Source organism: Lissotriton helveticus, chromosome 12 (assembly GCF_964261635.1).
Source record: "Lissotriton helveticus chromosome 12, aLisHel1.1, whole genome shotgun sequence".
Lineage (NCBI taxonomy): Eukaryota > Metazoa > Chordata > Amphibia > Caudata > Salamandridae > Lissotriton > Lissotriton helveticus.
The window spans coordinates 690,140,468-690,157,487 of NC_136073.1; the positions used below are offsets into that span (position 1 = coordinate 690,140,468).

A 17,020-nucleotide genomic window follows, 5' to 3' on the forward strand; every position below is an offset into this window, starting at 1 on the left:
CACAGCATCTTCACTAAATATATTTAATAAACTTTAAGCTATTGGCAATATAAAATAAAATCCATTTTATTTACGTATTAATTATTAATTGTTTTTTAAAGCCATTGATTTTTTTAATATCAATACATATAAGTCACATATAAGTCCCGTTAATACAAAACATGTTGCTTTACAAATGCTAGAGGTGTCACATTTACAAAAATTATAACTATTGGCTTTGTAAAGAAGAAAGCTATTAATTTAGCTTTTTAGAAAAAACAACACATAAATAAAAAACAAAAAAATAAATAACACCTATAGCTCAAACTTTCCTACTGCGAGACCTATTGCATTTCCAATGCAATAGGTCTCAAGGAATTTGAGTTAGAGCTTTTAGAAATGTTTATGGCTTTTTTTTTTTAATTCTTTAGCATTGGCTACAGGAAACAAAAATGCTAAAGATTTACAAAAAAACCCATAAACAATTCTAAAAGCACTAACTCTAATGCTGCGAGACCTATTGCATTTCTAATGCTTGTTTAATGGGGAATTTTGCCGTGCATTCCCCATTTCTCCCATGTCGCACCCTCGCGCCTGCCCCCCTGTAAAGCTCCTTTAAAAAAAATCAAGAATGGACTTATCAATCCCCAGTTCAGTCAATGTATTCCACATAACATTGTGACTAAGGCAGTCGAAGGCTGAGCTTAGGTCGACAAATGTCATAAAGAGGTCGCCTTTCTTAGCTGCCATATATTCCCCTATGATTAGTGCCAAATTGAGACCTTGCTCAATGGTCCCCAACCCTGCTCTGAATCCGTACTGAAACCTGGAAAGGATACCCACATCCTTGGCCCAAGATTGCAGTCTATTCAGCATGATTTGGCCGGCTACTTTCATCATTGAATCTAACAGGGAAATCGGCCTGTAACATTTGGGGTCCTGACGGTTTCCCTTTTTAAAAATGGGCACTACAATTGCCTCCTGCCATGTGGTTGGGAAACCAATGATGTTATAGCTGTTGAAAACGTTGGTCAGTAGCGGTGCCCAGAGATCTATGTTATCTTTATATATGTCAATAGGAACCCCGTCTGGACCTGGGGCTTTAGATTTAGAGCTTTCCTATAGTGCCAGCTCAACCTCTGCTAGTGTAAAAACTATCTCTAGTGGGAAGGCATTTACAGGAGCACCAACTGGTGTAGGACCCTGTGTGGATGAGTCCGCTCGAATGGAATTTTCTAAGCTGCCCAGGTCATCTTTCTTAAACAAATCTGTAAAATAATTGACCCAGACAGATTCTTCGATAGCGATCTCGATTGAGTCTGTTTCTCTGTCATTAAAAAAAGGGGCATTAACCTCTCTCCAGAACATAGTATTGTCTCTTAGTTCACTAGCCTTTCGCAAGGCCTCCCAAGCCGCTTCCTTAAGTTCCGATTTGCGTTTGTGTAACGCAAGTTTATAGGCTGCTCTTGCCCCCCTGACCTCAATTTCGTCTCTTGGTACCTTCTTCAGTACTTCCTTTAGATGATGATGTGCTTTGGTGCAACCAGAACTGAACCAGCCCACTGTTCTATCCCTGTCACAATTCTTCCTCTTTCTAACTAGATAGCTGCTTATTTTAGATGTAATTTCCCCAAAAGCTGTTACAACCATTGAAGGATTGGGATTATCTTCAAGGCATATCATAAAGGGATTGGGGTCGTCAGACACTAGATCATGCATAAACTTCTCAGGGTTAACTTTGCACCACTTAATTACATAACCGTTAAACCATGCCAGAGAAACCCCATGGCAGTATAGCACCTCTGCCAGGTCCATAGCTTGACTATCTCTGGGGCCCATGTCAAAAGTAGCACTGATCGGATAATGATCACTCAGTGCGATTTTTTCGGTATTAAAAGACCGAATGCTGTGATGGTAATTGGTGGAGACCAGCATATAATCGATGAGGGAAACTAGGCCCCGGCCAGTAAATGTAGGTTCAAAGTTTACCTGTGGATCGCTTAACTCGTTTGCAAATCCGAGATTCAGGTCGTGCATCATAGTGTTTAGTAAATGACCAAAGGTAGAGTGTTCAAAATGCGTGCAAGGATCACCCTTTAGATCAACTATGCCACATAACTCTGTCCCAATTTGGTCGCACAAATGACAATTGAAGTCGCCTGTTATTATGCAACATATGTCCGTTTGCTCTGTTCCCAGCCTCTTACTAATAACTCCATTAAGTTCTTCTAAAACCAGCTTTTGCTCCTCTTTTGGGATGTTGTTGTATAAATTGATTAAGAGCAAACTCTGAGACCCTCTCCCCTTAATGTGGAAAGTTTGAAAAAAATGCCTATGTTTGTCTGAACAGCTTATGGTGTCCAGGTTCGTTACTGTCAGATTAGCCAAGTTGGAAAAATAAGTGGAAAGGCCGCCAGAGCATCTTCCTCTGCCCGAATTATACGCCGGTGTGGCGTATGTGCTAAAACCCTCCAAATGAGTCTCACCCTTATCCCAGGTCTCCTGTAAACAGATCACATCAAACTGGGCCACAAAGCTTAGGAAAGTGGGGTCCTTGGATTTTTTGAAAGACCCGCGATGTTCCAAGGTAGTAGGGACAAACTGTATCTTTTTGTAGGTGGACTATTTTTTCCCACTCGTAAATTCCTTCTAAACGTTGGTCTATCAGACCCTCCAGAAACTTCCCTGTCGTTCTGAATCTCCACTGGTTGAATGGGTTCAATTTCCCCCTCGGCGGTGGTGGGGCCATCCGCCTTGGTCGCTAGAGACCCTAGGCTATCTGGGGATTTAATAATGGACGGTTTGTTAGGTGGGATTGAAATTACAGTTGGTCTATTTGTGGTCTCAGGAGATCGGTCGTTAATAGAGCTTATGGCTGATTGCGCAAGTTTAACATCTAAATTTAATGGTCCTGCGCTAACCTGCTCAATACACGATGATGGTCAATCGACCATCTCTAGGCAATTGTATCTGTTAGAGGTTGGTATACCCCCCCATCCTTCTCTAAACACAGTGTCTCTCCTATCGTTGCCCAGCCAATCCGCCCAATCTCTTCTCCCCTGCCTGTTGCCTACTTGGTTCCAACCCCTGTCCCAATTGCCCGCTTGGTTCCAGGACCAATCCGGGCCTTCGATGTTACGGGCTACTGGTGGGTAAAAGAACGATAAATGTTTGGTGCATATTCCGTCCTCCTTGGCCAAGGAGCCCCATGAGCAGATATGATCAACAGCACGGGGATCCTCAAAATTGACTATGATACAGTCACCCAGAGTTTTTTTTAAGTTTGTGGCCAATCCAAGGAACCCTGCGCACCATGTTGATCCTGCTGACACAGTTTTGTGGCAATGGTCTGTTGATGTTCAGCCACTGCTGTACTTTATTTTTAAAGACCAGATGGGCTCCTCAGTGTTGTAACTCAACTCAGGAACCCCCGTCATAATGACCACAAATGGGCTTGCTTCAGGAGGGAGGTTTATTGGGGGAATTGTGGACTGACTTCCCCCACCCTTAACCCGTTCTCCTATATGATGGAATCTCGAGGGTTGATTGCTTGGGGCAACAGTTTTAGGGACAACTTTAGTAGGAAAATTTTTAGGGGCTGGGGTTTTTTGCGGATCAGGGACCTTATTAGTCGTATCTTGGGAGGGCTTTGATTTTGGGTCTGTCAATCCGACAGGTGTGTTTTTAGTACCTTGCCCTGTCGTGATAGTGGCAATCTTGTTTTTTGTGCCCCCTACAGTGACCACCCCTCGGCCCCTTTGGATTGTTTAGAGTTTTCAGGGTTGAAGTCACAGCTGCTAATTGTTTCTCAATAATGGCAAGGCTCGTTTGGATTGGCTGCAATTGGATCGTAATAAATTCTTCAATCCTGGCCAATAATTGGTTGCTGCCTTCGCCCATGATTTCAACATCTGTAATATTAACAATATCATTGGGGTCCTCGATACTTGAGGGGGGGTTAGTTGTGTTATTTTCAGTGATCCGTTCATTCGGCTGGATGTTAAGTCCTGTTGACTTTGATATAGAACTTCCCACCCCCTGGGTGTTGGACAGTGGTTTAGCTGCTTTATTATGTTTTCTTTTCTTTAATTTACTCCACTTTGGAATAGCTCCCTCCCTTATCCCCCTTAGATGAGCCTGTACAGGGTCCACCCGAACCGGACTCGCAAAGATGTCAGGCGTTGCATCAAGAGTCTGACTTATCTGTGAGTCCAGCAACGATGGGGATGCCAACAAATTAACCAAGTTGGGCATGCCATGGATTTCTGCTCGTATTTCTGTAACAGGGACCCTCTCCTGTTGACGAATGGGAGTTTGCGCTTGAGCCAAAGGGCCTAGAGAGGACCGTTTTGCATGGGCCAAGTCATGTGAAACTCGTCGTCTTGCTTGGTCCAAGTCATGGGAAACACGTCGGTCCAGGAGCAATATGCCTTGGTCGATAGCTTCATTAGCCCTGGTAATGAATTGATCAATCGGGCCAGTAACCTGTGCCAGACTTTGTGCAGTTTTACTCCTGGTACCTCTGGTTGACATGGTTCGCAGTATACAGTAGCCCCGTTAGTACAAATGCACATAAATAAAATTTGTCCTGGAGAAGTAGTGTTGTGCTGGCACATAAATAAAAGCACAGGTGTGCAAAATAAAGGCGTAGACAAAGTGTGTAAATATGAACGAAAACGTTAGGGAGGTGGCCCAGTCCAGTCTTACCCGGTCTTTAACGGGCTTAAACGGGCCCGCCGTCCCGCGGAGCTGGGGTTGCGCTGTATTAATAGCGCCGCGGGTGCCGGGAGATGACGTTGGCGGCTCCTCCTGCCACTCGGCCCCCTGGGTGATGCAGTCCTCCGCTCGGCGGCCGCTGATGGAAGTAGCGGCGGCGGAAGGACTGCTGCGGTGGTGGAACTGGGTCAGGAGCGGTAACGCTGATTAGGGCAGGCAGTGCTCCGCTGTCAGAGGGGAAAACCACAGAAAGAGTCTCTCGAGCCCCAAGAAACAGAAGTAAGACACCCGCTCCGCCGAGATTGCGCTGTATTAATAGCGCCGCGGGTGCCGGGAGATGACGTTGGCGGCTCCTCCTGCCGCTCGGCCCCCTGGGTGATGCAGTCCTCCGCTCGGCGGCCGCTGATGGAAGTAGCGGCGGCGGGAGGACTGCTGCGGTGGTGGAACTGGATCAGGAGCGGTAACGCTGATTAGGGCAGGCAGTGCTCCGCTGTCAGAGGGGAAAACCACAGAAAGAGTCTCTCGAGCCCCAAGAAACAGAAGTAAGACCTGGGATTCCTCGTCTTCTTCTGAGCTGGTGCTCAAAGGGGTTAGTCTGGAGTCCTCCGCCGTGGTTGGTTCCTCCCGGAGGCTCAAAAAGAGAGGAAAAGAAAGGCCATGAGTAAGGAGTGCTTCTGGTTGTGACTGTAGTTAGGCTAGGCTACCCTTCACCACACCAATGTGCACAAAAAGGGAAAAAGTAACAAAAAAAACCGAAGATACTAGGTTCCGTAGTCTTTTCCAAAACGATATGGCCACTTGGTTTTAGGTCACACTCGGGTTTCTGGAAGTGCAGAACATGCAGCGGAGGGGTGGCTAGGGAATTAGGTCAGTGCGCTCGGGTAGGGACTGTTTTAGCAGGAGCCGGGGTATTTGCAGTAATGCCCGTTTCCTCAACAACCCACCCACATCCGCCCGCTCTCGCTCCCCCCCCTTCCTCCCGTACCGACTTTCCCCCGAATCCGGTCACTCACTTGGCCTGCCGTAACTCTCCTGAGTTACGGCCGCTTGACAGCCTCCTCCGAGGGACACCACCACTCTTCGCTCCAGTGGTCCTCTGATCCTTCAGCTTCTCCGGTGTCGTCCTGGATTCGACTGGCGTCTTCTTCCTGGTTCAGATCGGCGTCTCCCTGTTCCTCCTCGATTCTCTTCCTGGTAGGGAATAGACTCACAAAACTAGCCAATATTTCCTCGGTCTAGTGTAGGCAGGGCAAAAAAACAACATGTGTGGTTCGTCCTCCTCATTCTCACTGCACCCAGGACAGATTTTATCGTCCAACGATGTCCATTTGCTAGTAAAAGTTTTAAGGGGCAGGGTGCCTAGCACCCATTGAATGAACAGTTTCCTTGCTAAAATAGGAAATATAATGTCCATAAAACCTTCAAAGTAAAAAGAATTTTTGGTGTCCAGAAATTGTTCAGTTAGAGTGCCGACTCTGGGCGCACACACAAGCGAAACTAGGCTTTTGTCCTTAAAGATCTCAACGAGCCTTTTGCGTGTCACCCCTTGACAACCTCTTTCAGGACTCCCCACAACTCAGAAAGTCCCAAGCGATAGAATTCTCGTTTGATATAAGCCAGCCACGGAATTCTGTCACGATGGTTAAGGTTCAAGACATGCTTGAGATCTTCCCTATAATGGGCAAGTTCACCAGTAGGCCAGAGCCTGTGCCAAAACCTCAATGGTTTTAGTGCCAATTCATCCCCTATTGAAGGGAGCCCCAGGTCTAATCTCAAAGGTAGCAAGGGTGTGCCTTGGGGAAGAGCCAAGAGGCGTCTAAGGAAATTATTTTCAACCTTGAAAAGTTCTATCCCAGCTTTATGACCCCACAGCTCACCACCATAGGATGAGGCTGCTTTGGCTTGGGTTTTGTACATCTCCAGGGCTGGACTAATGGGTTTAAAGGTCGATGAATTCGCGACCTTCAGAATTGCCCCCGCCATTTGGGATAACTTTAAACGAGATCTAGCTATCTGTGGACCCCATGATAAGCTTTCGTGTAAAGTTACCCCCAAATACTGGAACGTTCTGACCCTTTCCAGCCTTTCAGATCCCAGGGTTGGATTGGGCCTAGTTGTAGTGGAGGGCTTGAATACCATGAATTTGTTTTTTTCTGCGTTGATCTCCAGGCCATGCGCCCTGCAGAAATCCCCAAACCCATCCAGTATCCGTTGGATCCCCATCGGTGATTTGGAGAGCAGGAGGTTATCATCGGCAAACATAATAGCCGGAACCCTCCTGCCTGCCAACCAAGGTGCGTCGTTGTCCCTGACATTGTCAAGATGGAATATGACATTGTTAACGAAGAGGCAAAACAGGGTCGGCGCAAGAACGCAACCCTGTCTTACCCCCTGAGAACTGGAAACCTAGAGGACAACGCTCCATCCCTCCCACACCTAACCTGGGCAAAATTACCTTCATGGAGCCTGATTATGGCCTGTAGCAATTGTGGAGGAACGCCCAACTCCTTAAGAACCTCCCATAATTTCTTACGGGGAACCAAGTCAAATGCGGACCTCAGGTCCACAAACACCATGTACAGACTCCCCCCCTCAATCCTCACCGTTTTCCAGTAGAGAAGGACGAGGCGGAAAATCTGATCCATGGTGGACGTGTTTTTCCTGAAGCCCGCCTGGAGGGGACTAAGGATCGCATTGTCCTCCATCCAGTCAAGAAGATGGTCCAGGAGAAGGCGGGCAAAAGGTTTTTGGGGTACATCTATAAGGCTGATCGGCCTGTAGTTGGCTGGGAGCAGAGGAGAGCCCTTTTTGAAAATCGGTACTATCTCTGCCCCCAGCCAAGTACAGGGGATCTCCATCCCTCCCAAGATAGAATTAAATATGATTAAGAAGTATGGGCCCCAGATCTCTGGATGGTATCTAAACAAATCTCCAGGGAGTCTGTCAAGTCCTGGGGCCTTCCCCGGCGCCAATCTCTCCATGGCGTTTACTACCTCACCCAGTGTGAATTCTAATTTGTCTGCGGACTCAGATGTAGTGTCAAGGGCCACCTCATTGGTAGTTTCAGGAATGTCTTGATACAATTTACTAAAATGGGATTGCCATACGGAGGCAGCGATGTTTGGCTCCACTGCTGATTTTGGTTCGCCTGTACCTGTATTAACTAGAGACCAGAATTTTCTAGAATCCCTGGTTTCCAGTGCCAGAGATAGGTCCTGCCATCTTTCCCAATCCCATTCTGACTTTGCCTGGGCAATGGCTTCCCTATATTTACGTCTCAGCTCAACTACCTTGTCCTTGTTGGTACCGGACTTTATCATAAAAATCAGCTCGGTTTTTATCTTTTTGCAAGTGGAGTTGCACCAGGCTGAGGTTGGAGTCCTCTTCTTCCTGATCACCACCACAGGGTAAAAAACCACTCCTAAAATTCCCACTAAATCTGTATGGATTTGGGCTAATTTCTCATTGAAATCAGTGGGTCTAGGTTTGTTAATTAGTCCGTCCATTTCGGCTAACTTTGGGATTGCCAGTTCGTAAATTTTTATAATGCGCTCTGTTGAACTTACTATTTTCCCCCATCTTACCCTACGTCTGTTGTTGCATAAAACCAGAATCCCTGTGTCTTCACTTGAGTCTGTAAGTGACGACCCTGCTTCAGGGGCAGGGTGAGCCATATCTAGGCAAAGGGCATTATGGTCACTATCTGATCGTTCTATTACCCTGAAGTCCTGAACCTTGGACCACATGCCCGTATCTACAAAAATGTAGTCCAGGCGCGATTCGTGGTCCTTCCTATTGAAGGTACACGACGAAGGGGTATCAGATGGAGTACGCCCATTACAGGCCCTCAGGGCGAAATTCAAGGTTAAGGACATAATCTGCACCGCTAGAGGGAACCATGATTTTGGATTAGCACGGGGGAATCCCCCAATAGTCGTCTTTAGCAGTTAGGGCACCCTCCTTCAAACCTTTCAGTGGTTCGAAGTGGCAGTTGAAGTCTCCGCCCATCAGTATCTTACAATCGGCGGGTAGTTGCCCCAAAAATGAAGATAAATCATCCAAGGTGGGTGATTCCATGGACGCACTAACTGGGCGCGAGTACACATTGACAATCGGCAGGTTGAAGGCGTTTGGCCATTTGAGAAGAACACATTGAATGTCCTCCGAGTAAGTTGGTATTATCTCTGCTCTACAGCCAATATGACTGGCCACCCAGATAGCGAGTCCACCGGAAGGCCTCCCTTTACCATTCCACTTGGCATGGATGTAGAAGGTTGCGTAACCTGCCCTGGGAAAGGGTTCCCTAGCCCAAGTCTCCTGAAAGAGACAGATATCCTTGCTGCCTACTAAAGAGTCCCAATCATTAGAATCTAATTTGTTGGAGATGCCTGCAACATTCCAGGAGAGGACCTTCACGGGTCCTGCAGATGTCTTAAATGCCATTCCCCTCGTCCTCTCAGCAGCGTTGTCTATAGATGGTAATACAGACCTATCCGGTAGTACTTGCCCCACAGGGACTCCCAGATCGATTGGAGCTTGAGGTGTTAAGTTACAATGGAGTAATCTCGGCGATAGATTGGCAGGATAGCCCTGGGTGCTAGTGGTAGTTGTACTCTCCAGTAGTGGTACGACAGGGTCATTATTGGTGTTAATAGTAGCAACTGTCCCTGTTCCCAACAAAGCAGTATCGGAAAATACCCCTTCAATAACCCCATCGCGTGCCTCCATCGGGAGTCAATCAACCTGGTCAAGGCAGCTGTATCTATTGGAGTGAACATAGTTGCTATAGGCAGGAGTATCATGACAGGGGGGCCTATACCTTGACCCATCAATAGCAAATCCCACCCTGGTCCAGCCGTCGTCTTCCCCCAAGGTCGGATCTCCGCCACTAGGATAAAAAAACGACAGCGGGACCAATTCTATGGATGTATTCCCTGAACTCCCGAGCCAATTGCATATGTGGGGCACAATCTGGGAATTCCTAAAGCTTACAAGGATACAGTCTCCCCCTTTTTTCTTAACAGTGTACCCAACCCATGGGACCCTCCTAACCATCAATACTTCTCCTCTCAGATTAGGTGGTAGGGGCCTGTAGACATTTAACCAGCTAATAACTTTGTTACGTAGGGAGTCAAAAGATTCCACCACGTTACTAGAGAGCTCAGGTACCCCAATCAGGATTACGGTATAAGCCGCCGCCTCTAGAGCCAAGTTAACTACTTTTTGCCGGTTATAGCTGTTGCTAGTCCAGTTAGGGCGGTCAACCGTTACGTTGGGCGCTCTCTCCTGCCTCGTTGTGGTAGCCGGAGTGGGCAACCTCGACTTCCTGACGAGAGGCACCGGAGGGAGTTGCCTGGGGAGAGGTAATGGGACAGGTTGGGATGGGGTAACTATGGGGACGTTCGCCATGAGGGAGGGAGTGGGCAGAGTTGAAATCACAGCAGTAGAAGCACTAGGCGGAAGAGAAATCCCACTATTTATCCCGTTTACTCCATTAGTACTTGATCGCAACCCTTGCTGGTCCGCCCTACCCCCACTTAATTTTTCTATGGCCAAAAGTCTAGCCTCAATACAGTCGAGTTTAGCCGACAAGGGGTCCAACAGATTTTTAATGATGTCAGTGAGGGAGCAAATAATGTCGTCCGAGGAGTTAGAGAGTCCCCCTCTGAAAATGAACGGGCCAGTGTGCGGAGGTATGTGGTTGTGGGCAGGGTGTAAAGGGCTTGCCGTTTCGGTGACGATCATGGCAGAAGATGTTCCTGAGACATCCGTGCTGTTACCAGTGATGTCTGGAATGTAATCTACTTTGGACCTCTTAGCACCTTTTGACTGCCCAGGTCTTTTCCTTTTCGGAAACGCACCCTCCCGAAGACCCCTATGATGTGATGCAGTAGGGACATCCCCCTCTTCCCGAGTTGAAACTGGATGAAATAACAGGGGAGGCGTCGACTCATGGATGGTATGGACTGAGTCTCGACCCTTTGTGGGTTAGATGGTGTCCTTAACTGCGGCAGCACTGACTCTATTGTTTGATCAATGCTATCCATAAGAGATAGATGGGTAGCATCCAGCAATTCTAGGGATCTAACATTCATAGATGACCCTGAGGAAGCTGCGAGCTTTCCAGCCCTTCTGATAATTGTTTTTCTAGGGCTGTAAGACCCTTATTTACCACAGTATTTGCCTTAACAAGGAAACTGTCCAGGATACCTGTTACCAGGGTGGCCGCTTTGCTCCTTGTTTCCCTAGTTGCCATATTCAACAACACCATACTTTGCGGGAACCAGGCAAATAGTAGAATTAGGGTGTCCTGCTAAGCAAACACTTAGGGGGGTGGCCCGGTCCGGTCTCTCCCGGCCTCTAACGGCCCGCCCTTTGCCCGGGCTTAGCCCCGAGCTTAGTCCCGCGCGCGTCCCACGTGCGCGTCAAGTTTTCTCTTAATAAAGGAGGAAACACAGGAGGAGGTGGGGCGTAGGGGCGGAGCGAGAAGAGAACCCAGGTGCGGCCGATTAGGTGGTACTTGGCCCCCTGGTCCTCGCAGTCCCGCTACACGCCTGTGAAGAAATCCTGGCTCTGTGGTCCCAAGTCTGCTTACAAAAGCGGCGATGTCCTTGCACTCCAAATACTGCCCGAGGTGTCTGTAGCCTCGAGCGGCTCCCGCGGAGCGGGGGCCGCGAGGCGCTGATATGGGCGTGGGGGCGGAGCGAGAAGAGAACCCAGGTGCGGCCGATTAGGTGGTACTTGGCCCCCTGGTCCTCGCAGTCCCGCTACACGCCCGTGAAGAAATCCTGGCTCTGTGGTCCCAAGTCTGCTTACAAAAGCGGCGATGTCCTTGCACTCCAAATACTGCCCGCAGTGTCTGTAGCCTCGAGCGGCACATCAAGTGACAGGTGTGTGGAGGCCGACAGCATGATGGGTGCTGGATGTGGCTACACTCAAGTAAAATACAAAGGTGAGGCATCAGTAATACAAAGGCACTACAAGCAAACACAGTAACAAAGGGCCCCTGTACAAAGGTCGCATCTCAAACTACTCAATGTTTTTTACACACAGACTGGGTTTGGGACCCGATCAGAGCTGTGCACTTTATCTGTTGAAATAAGTAGCAGAGAGCTGCAGAAACAACTGCCTCATGAATATGCACAAAGTAGGAGTATTTTGGGGACTCCGTGTGAATGGCAGCAAGTTCAGGCATAGAGCACTTCAAGGGATAAAGGCGGCCATCCCTGCGTTCACATTCACTAAATGCACACTTTAAAAAATACAAAAAACAGTCCCTGCACTCTTGCTTAGAAAAAGTTGCTCTTTTCTGAATCACATTGGGGCAGCATGCACTGGGCCTCAGGATGTCTATCAGATCAAAGGTTTACAACCTACATTGCAGAACAGTCCCTTTCCCACTCGCAATGTGTCCTTTGTCCATTGGAATTGCCTGCTTTGCAGTTGAACTCCGGTTTTTAGCGAATCGCAGGCTTTGCGACTGCAAAACAGTTTAGTACATTGGGCCCAATGTTCTGACACATTGCTTGATTGGGGAAGGGAAAAGGCGGGAAGCAATATGTCAAACTGAGGAGAAGCGTCACAGTAGGCATTGGGACAGCCATAGACACCTTCTCACAAGCAGCGGAGTAGAGTGACCACATGTAGGAGCCCAGTGGTGATTGCATACAATGGTCAGCACAGCAGCAGCGTTTTACCCCTGCGCTCTCAGTGCAGGCCAAGATGTTCACAAGGAGAACTTAACATGGATTTAGGCTACGGGGACAGGCATGGAGGTGGCCTGGCCATATGGAGCGCAGCGGTGCGTCTTGCACCTTGACTGCTGCATTCTGGACATTCTGATGGCAGCTTCACTTTTCTCACCCACCAAGGGTGCAGTAGGACCTACCGGTGTCTTCAGGTCCTTGAGTTGGTTCCTCAGCGGGAAGAGCTCCGACGAGGTCAGCAGGATGGTATTCAGAGTCTGTACCATGATGGAGGCAAACTTTAGGTCGTCCTCTCGGAGTAGGATGTCTGCCATGGAGTGGAAGATATTCTCTGCATTCAGGAGGAGACAGAGCTGCCTGGTAGTGAAAAACACAGACAGAAATGTTAGAACGATCTGGATACGTTATAATATTTATTTATTTATTGAGTAAATTAGCTTCTAAGTAATAATTTAACATATAAAGTCCTACCAGAGTGCAGGCTACAAGCAATACTGAAACAGACAAGTTGTGACTTATTTCGGGAACAGCCAGGTTCTCAAATGCTTATTAATAGAAGAAAAGTCCTCAAGAGGATCAGGCACAAGTCAAGAAATAAATAAAGGATTGAACTAACCCCAGCTCCAACACCAACGACATCCCACCATCACAAGACCTGTGCGACTCCCTGGCCACCTTCTTTCACCGCAAGATCACCGACATCCACGACAGCTTCAACTCCGACACCCCCGCACCCACGACCGAGACCACCACCCCCGCGACCTCCACCCGCACCAGGCGCCTGACCGCCTGGTCCAACATCAACGATGAAGACACCATCAAAACCATGAACTCCATCCACTCAGGATTCCCATCTGACCCCTGCCCTCACCACATCTTCAACAAAGCCAGCACAACCATCGCGCCCCAACTCCGAAAAACAATCAACAGCTCCTTCGAGACAGCAAGCTTCCCGGACAGCTGGAAGCCCGCCGAGATAAACGCCCTTCTGAAGAAGCCCAAGGCGGATCCCAAGGACCTCAAGAACTTCCGGCCCATCTCCCTGCTCCCGATCCCGGCAAAGGTGACAGAGAAGATTGTCGACAAACAGCTAACCCGCTACCTCGAAGTTAACAACATCCTGGACCCTTCCCAATCCGGTTTCCGCAGCAACCAGAGCACCGAGACCGCCCTCATCGCCGCCACTGACGACATCAGGATCCTGATGGACAAAGGAGAAACAGCCGCCCTCATCCTCCTGGACCTATCAGCAGCCTTTGACACAGTCTGCCACCGCACCCTATCAGCACGCCTCCATGACGCCGGTATTCAAGAGAAGGCCCTGGCCTGGACCACATCCTTCCTCTCCGGCAGAACCCAGAGCGTCCACCTCCCACCCTTCCGCTCGAAATCCACCGAGATCATCTGCGGCATCCCACAGGGATCCTCCCTCAGCCCGACGCTGTTCAATATCTACATGGCACCGCTCGCCCACGTCGCACGACAACATAACCTCAACATCATCTCCTACGCCGACGACACCCATCTGATCATATCCCTCACCGAAGACCCCCACACCGCCAAAGCCAACCTCCACAGAGGAATGAAGGCCGTAGCTGACTGGATGAAGGACAGCAGACTGAAGCTGAACTCTGACAAGACGGAGGTCCTCATTCTCGGACCCACCCCATCAGCCTGGGACGACTCCTGGTGGTCCACATCACTAGGTCAGCCCCGGAACCCACAGACCACGCACGCAACCTGGGGGTCGTCCTCGACTACACCCTCTCCATGACCAGGCAAGTCAACGCCGTCTCCGCGTCCTGCTTCAACACCCTCCGCATGCTCCACAGGATCTTCAAATGGATCCCTCCCGACACGAGGAAAACCGTCACCCAGGCCCTCGTCTCCAGCAGACTTGACTTTCGGGAACGCCCTCTACTCAGGAACAACAACCAAGCTCCTGAGACGACTGCAACGAATCCAGAACGCCTCGGCATGACTGATCCTCGACGTCCCCCGACGCAGCCACATCACACCCCACCTGAGAGGCCTGCACTGGCTCCCCGTCAACAAGAGGATCACCTTCAAGCTCCTCATCCACGCACACAAAGCCCTTCACAACACCGGACCTGCATACCTCAACAACCGACTCAGCATCCACATCCCCACCCGAAGCCTCTGCTCAGCCAACCTCGCCCTCGCCACAGTTCCCCGTATCCGAAGGGCCACCGCCGGCGGAAGATCCTTCTCCGACTCTCCCCACCAGCCTACGACAGACTCAGGACCTGCTGGCCTTCAGAAGACTCCTCAAGACCTGGCTCGTCGATCAGTAGCGGCCCCCCTCCCCCCCCAGCGCCTTGAGACCCTCACGGGTATGTAGCGCGCTTTATAAATGCAGTGATTGATTGAACTAAGGTGAAGCGGCTACTTCAGAATGGAAGGCGTGAGGAAGCGCATAGTGGAGCCTTACTTCCTCGGAAACGGTCAGATCCTCTTTGTGCAGTGCCAAATAAACTAAACACAAATACAATAGGTACCCTTTCTGTGCATGTGCTATTAGATTCCATTTTTTATATAGTTGCCATTAACACAACCAAAATAAAATTGTATTAAAAGGGAGGGGGAAGAAAAGGGTGAAAAGTGAATATTAAAAATCATGAAAGTATTTTGTTCCTAAAAAATTTGGTGGCTATAAAAGCAGGCACTTTGCAGCAAAAGTAGAAACTAAAATGGAAGAACAAACAAACAAGCATTGGCAAAGCCAATATGTCTCGCCACACAAGAGCTATTGGCTTTGCCAATGTGTTTTACCCACATTGTACACAAGCGTGGCTGCTGCTCACCATGGCTAAACGTTACTGGTATAGAGGAGTAGTAGTAGATTGGAGTGTCCTGGAGGGGCATTGAGTGTTGTGGAGTTGCTTAGAGTGGAATGTTGAGGAGTGTCGTAGAGTGTTGTGCAGTGTTGTGGAAGGAGTACAATATTGTGGAGGAAGTACAATATCATAGAGTAGAGTAAATGGGCGTAGAGTAGAGAGAAGTAGATAGTGGAGTAGACTGGAATGGCATAGAGTGGAGTAAAGTTGCGGGAAGTGGAATTGAGGGAGTTGTATACAGTAAAGTAGATTATCGTTAAGTGTTTTGGCGTTTAGTGGACTGTTCTAGAGTGGAAGGGCATAGAGTGTAAAAGATTGTCATGAAGTGGAGTGGTATATGGCAAAGTAGAGTAAATTGTTCTAGAGAGAGTTGCATAGAGTGGAGTAATTTTTGTAGAGTGGAGTGGCATAGAGTTGAGTAGTGTGTCATTGAGTGGATTGTCATATAGAGTGGAGTATCGCAGAGTAGTGTCATAGACTGGAGTGTCAGAGTGGAGTTTCACACAGTAGAGTGTCATAGAGTGGAGTGGCACAGAGGGAAGAGTGCTGCAGAATGGACTGCCATAGAGTAGCGTAGAGTGGAGTGTCCAAGAGATGGTTTAAAGTAAAGTGGCATGGAGTGGCATAGAGGGAGTTGGGTTGGGTAGAGTGTCGTAGAGTAGAGTGGTGTAGAATAGAATGTAGTAGCGTGGAGTGGAACAGAATGGAGTAGAGTGGTGCAGAGTGGAGTGGTGCAGAGTGGAGTGGTGCAGTGTGGAGTGCAGTAGTGTGGTAGCTTGGCGAAGACTGAAGTTTCTAGAGTTGTGTGGAGTAGATTGGAGTGGCATAGAGTAGGTTCTCACAGAGTGGACAATTGTAGAGTGTTGTGGCATGGACTGTTGTGGCGTAAAGGGGCATAGAGTTGAGGATCATAGAGTAAAGGGACCTTAGAGTGGAGGATAGAACAGTGGAGTAGCAAAGAAGGCAGTGGCTTAGGGTGCAGTGGCATATTGTAGAGTGAAGTGGCATTGCGAGGAGTGGCATTGAGCGGAATGTCGTAGAGAGCAGTGCAGTGGCATGTCATGGAGGGTCATAGAGCGGAGGGGCGTGGAGTAGAGTAAAGGGGTGTAGAGTTGCACAGAGTGGAGCAGAATGTTAAAAAGTGGAGTGGAGTATGCATGGTATGGTAGCACACTGACATTTCAGACAACACATGAAATGACCATTACATTTGCACAGACATATAGTTTTACTGATAAAACCATACAGAACACAAACGATAAAGTGTGGAAATGGCATCACATAGTGTATTGAATTGCTTGATTGTATTAAAATATTTGCATCCACCACACTTCAGAATTACAAACAAATGTGCTTCGTTTGTTCTTTCCCAACTATGATATATTCTGAAATATTTGCACATTTCATTTACAGACATTTACATTTTGTTGTGCGCTAGAAAAAGACTTTGCTTCACGCCCCAAGTAGCCAGCAAAATTGTCACATATATGCTCTCACTTTTAAATCAGAGAAATAAAAGTAAACACCAAATTCCCTCAGAAGTCAGGTCCTGACATCCTGACAATTGATCTCATATAAGAATACAAGGAGCAGGGGTAAACATATTTTGATCCACAGGAAAGACAAAGACATGGTGGACAGCCTAAAACAAATAACACCAGCAAATTGAAAGCAAGCAACTATGAGTTACAAAACACAAAGCCAGTGGTAAGCAATGGGCGAAATGCATCCCCAAAAAAGATTTCATAATGTCTCAAAGAT

General features: G+C 48.3%; 1 protein-coding gene across 1 annotated transcript in view; it reads right to left on the minus strand.

The window, feature by feature from the left end:
* The window catches only part of VAC14 (VAC14 component of PIKFYVE complex), a 1,984,055-nt gene that overhangs the window by 210,061 nt on the left and 1,756,974 nt on the right, over positions 1-17,020 (minus strand). The window contains exon 16 of the mRNA XM_078670682.1: positions 12,584-12,758. Coding sequence (XP_078526808.1) covers positions 12,584-12,758 — 175 coding nt within the window. The remainder of the gene's footprint in view (positions 1-12,583; positions 12,759-17,020) is intronic.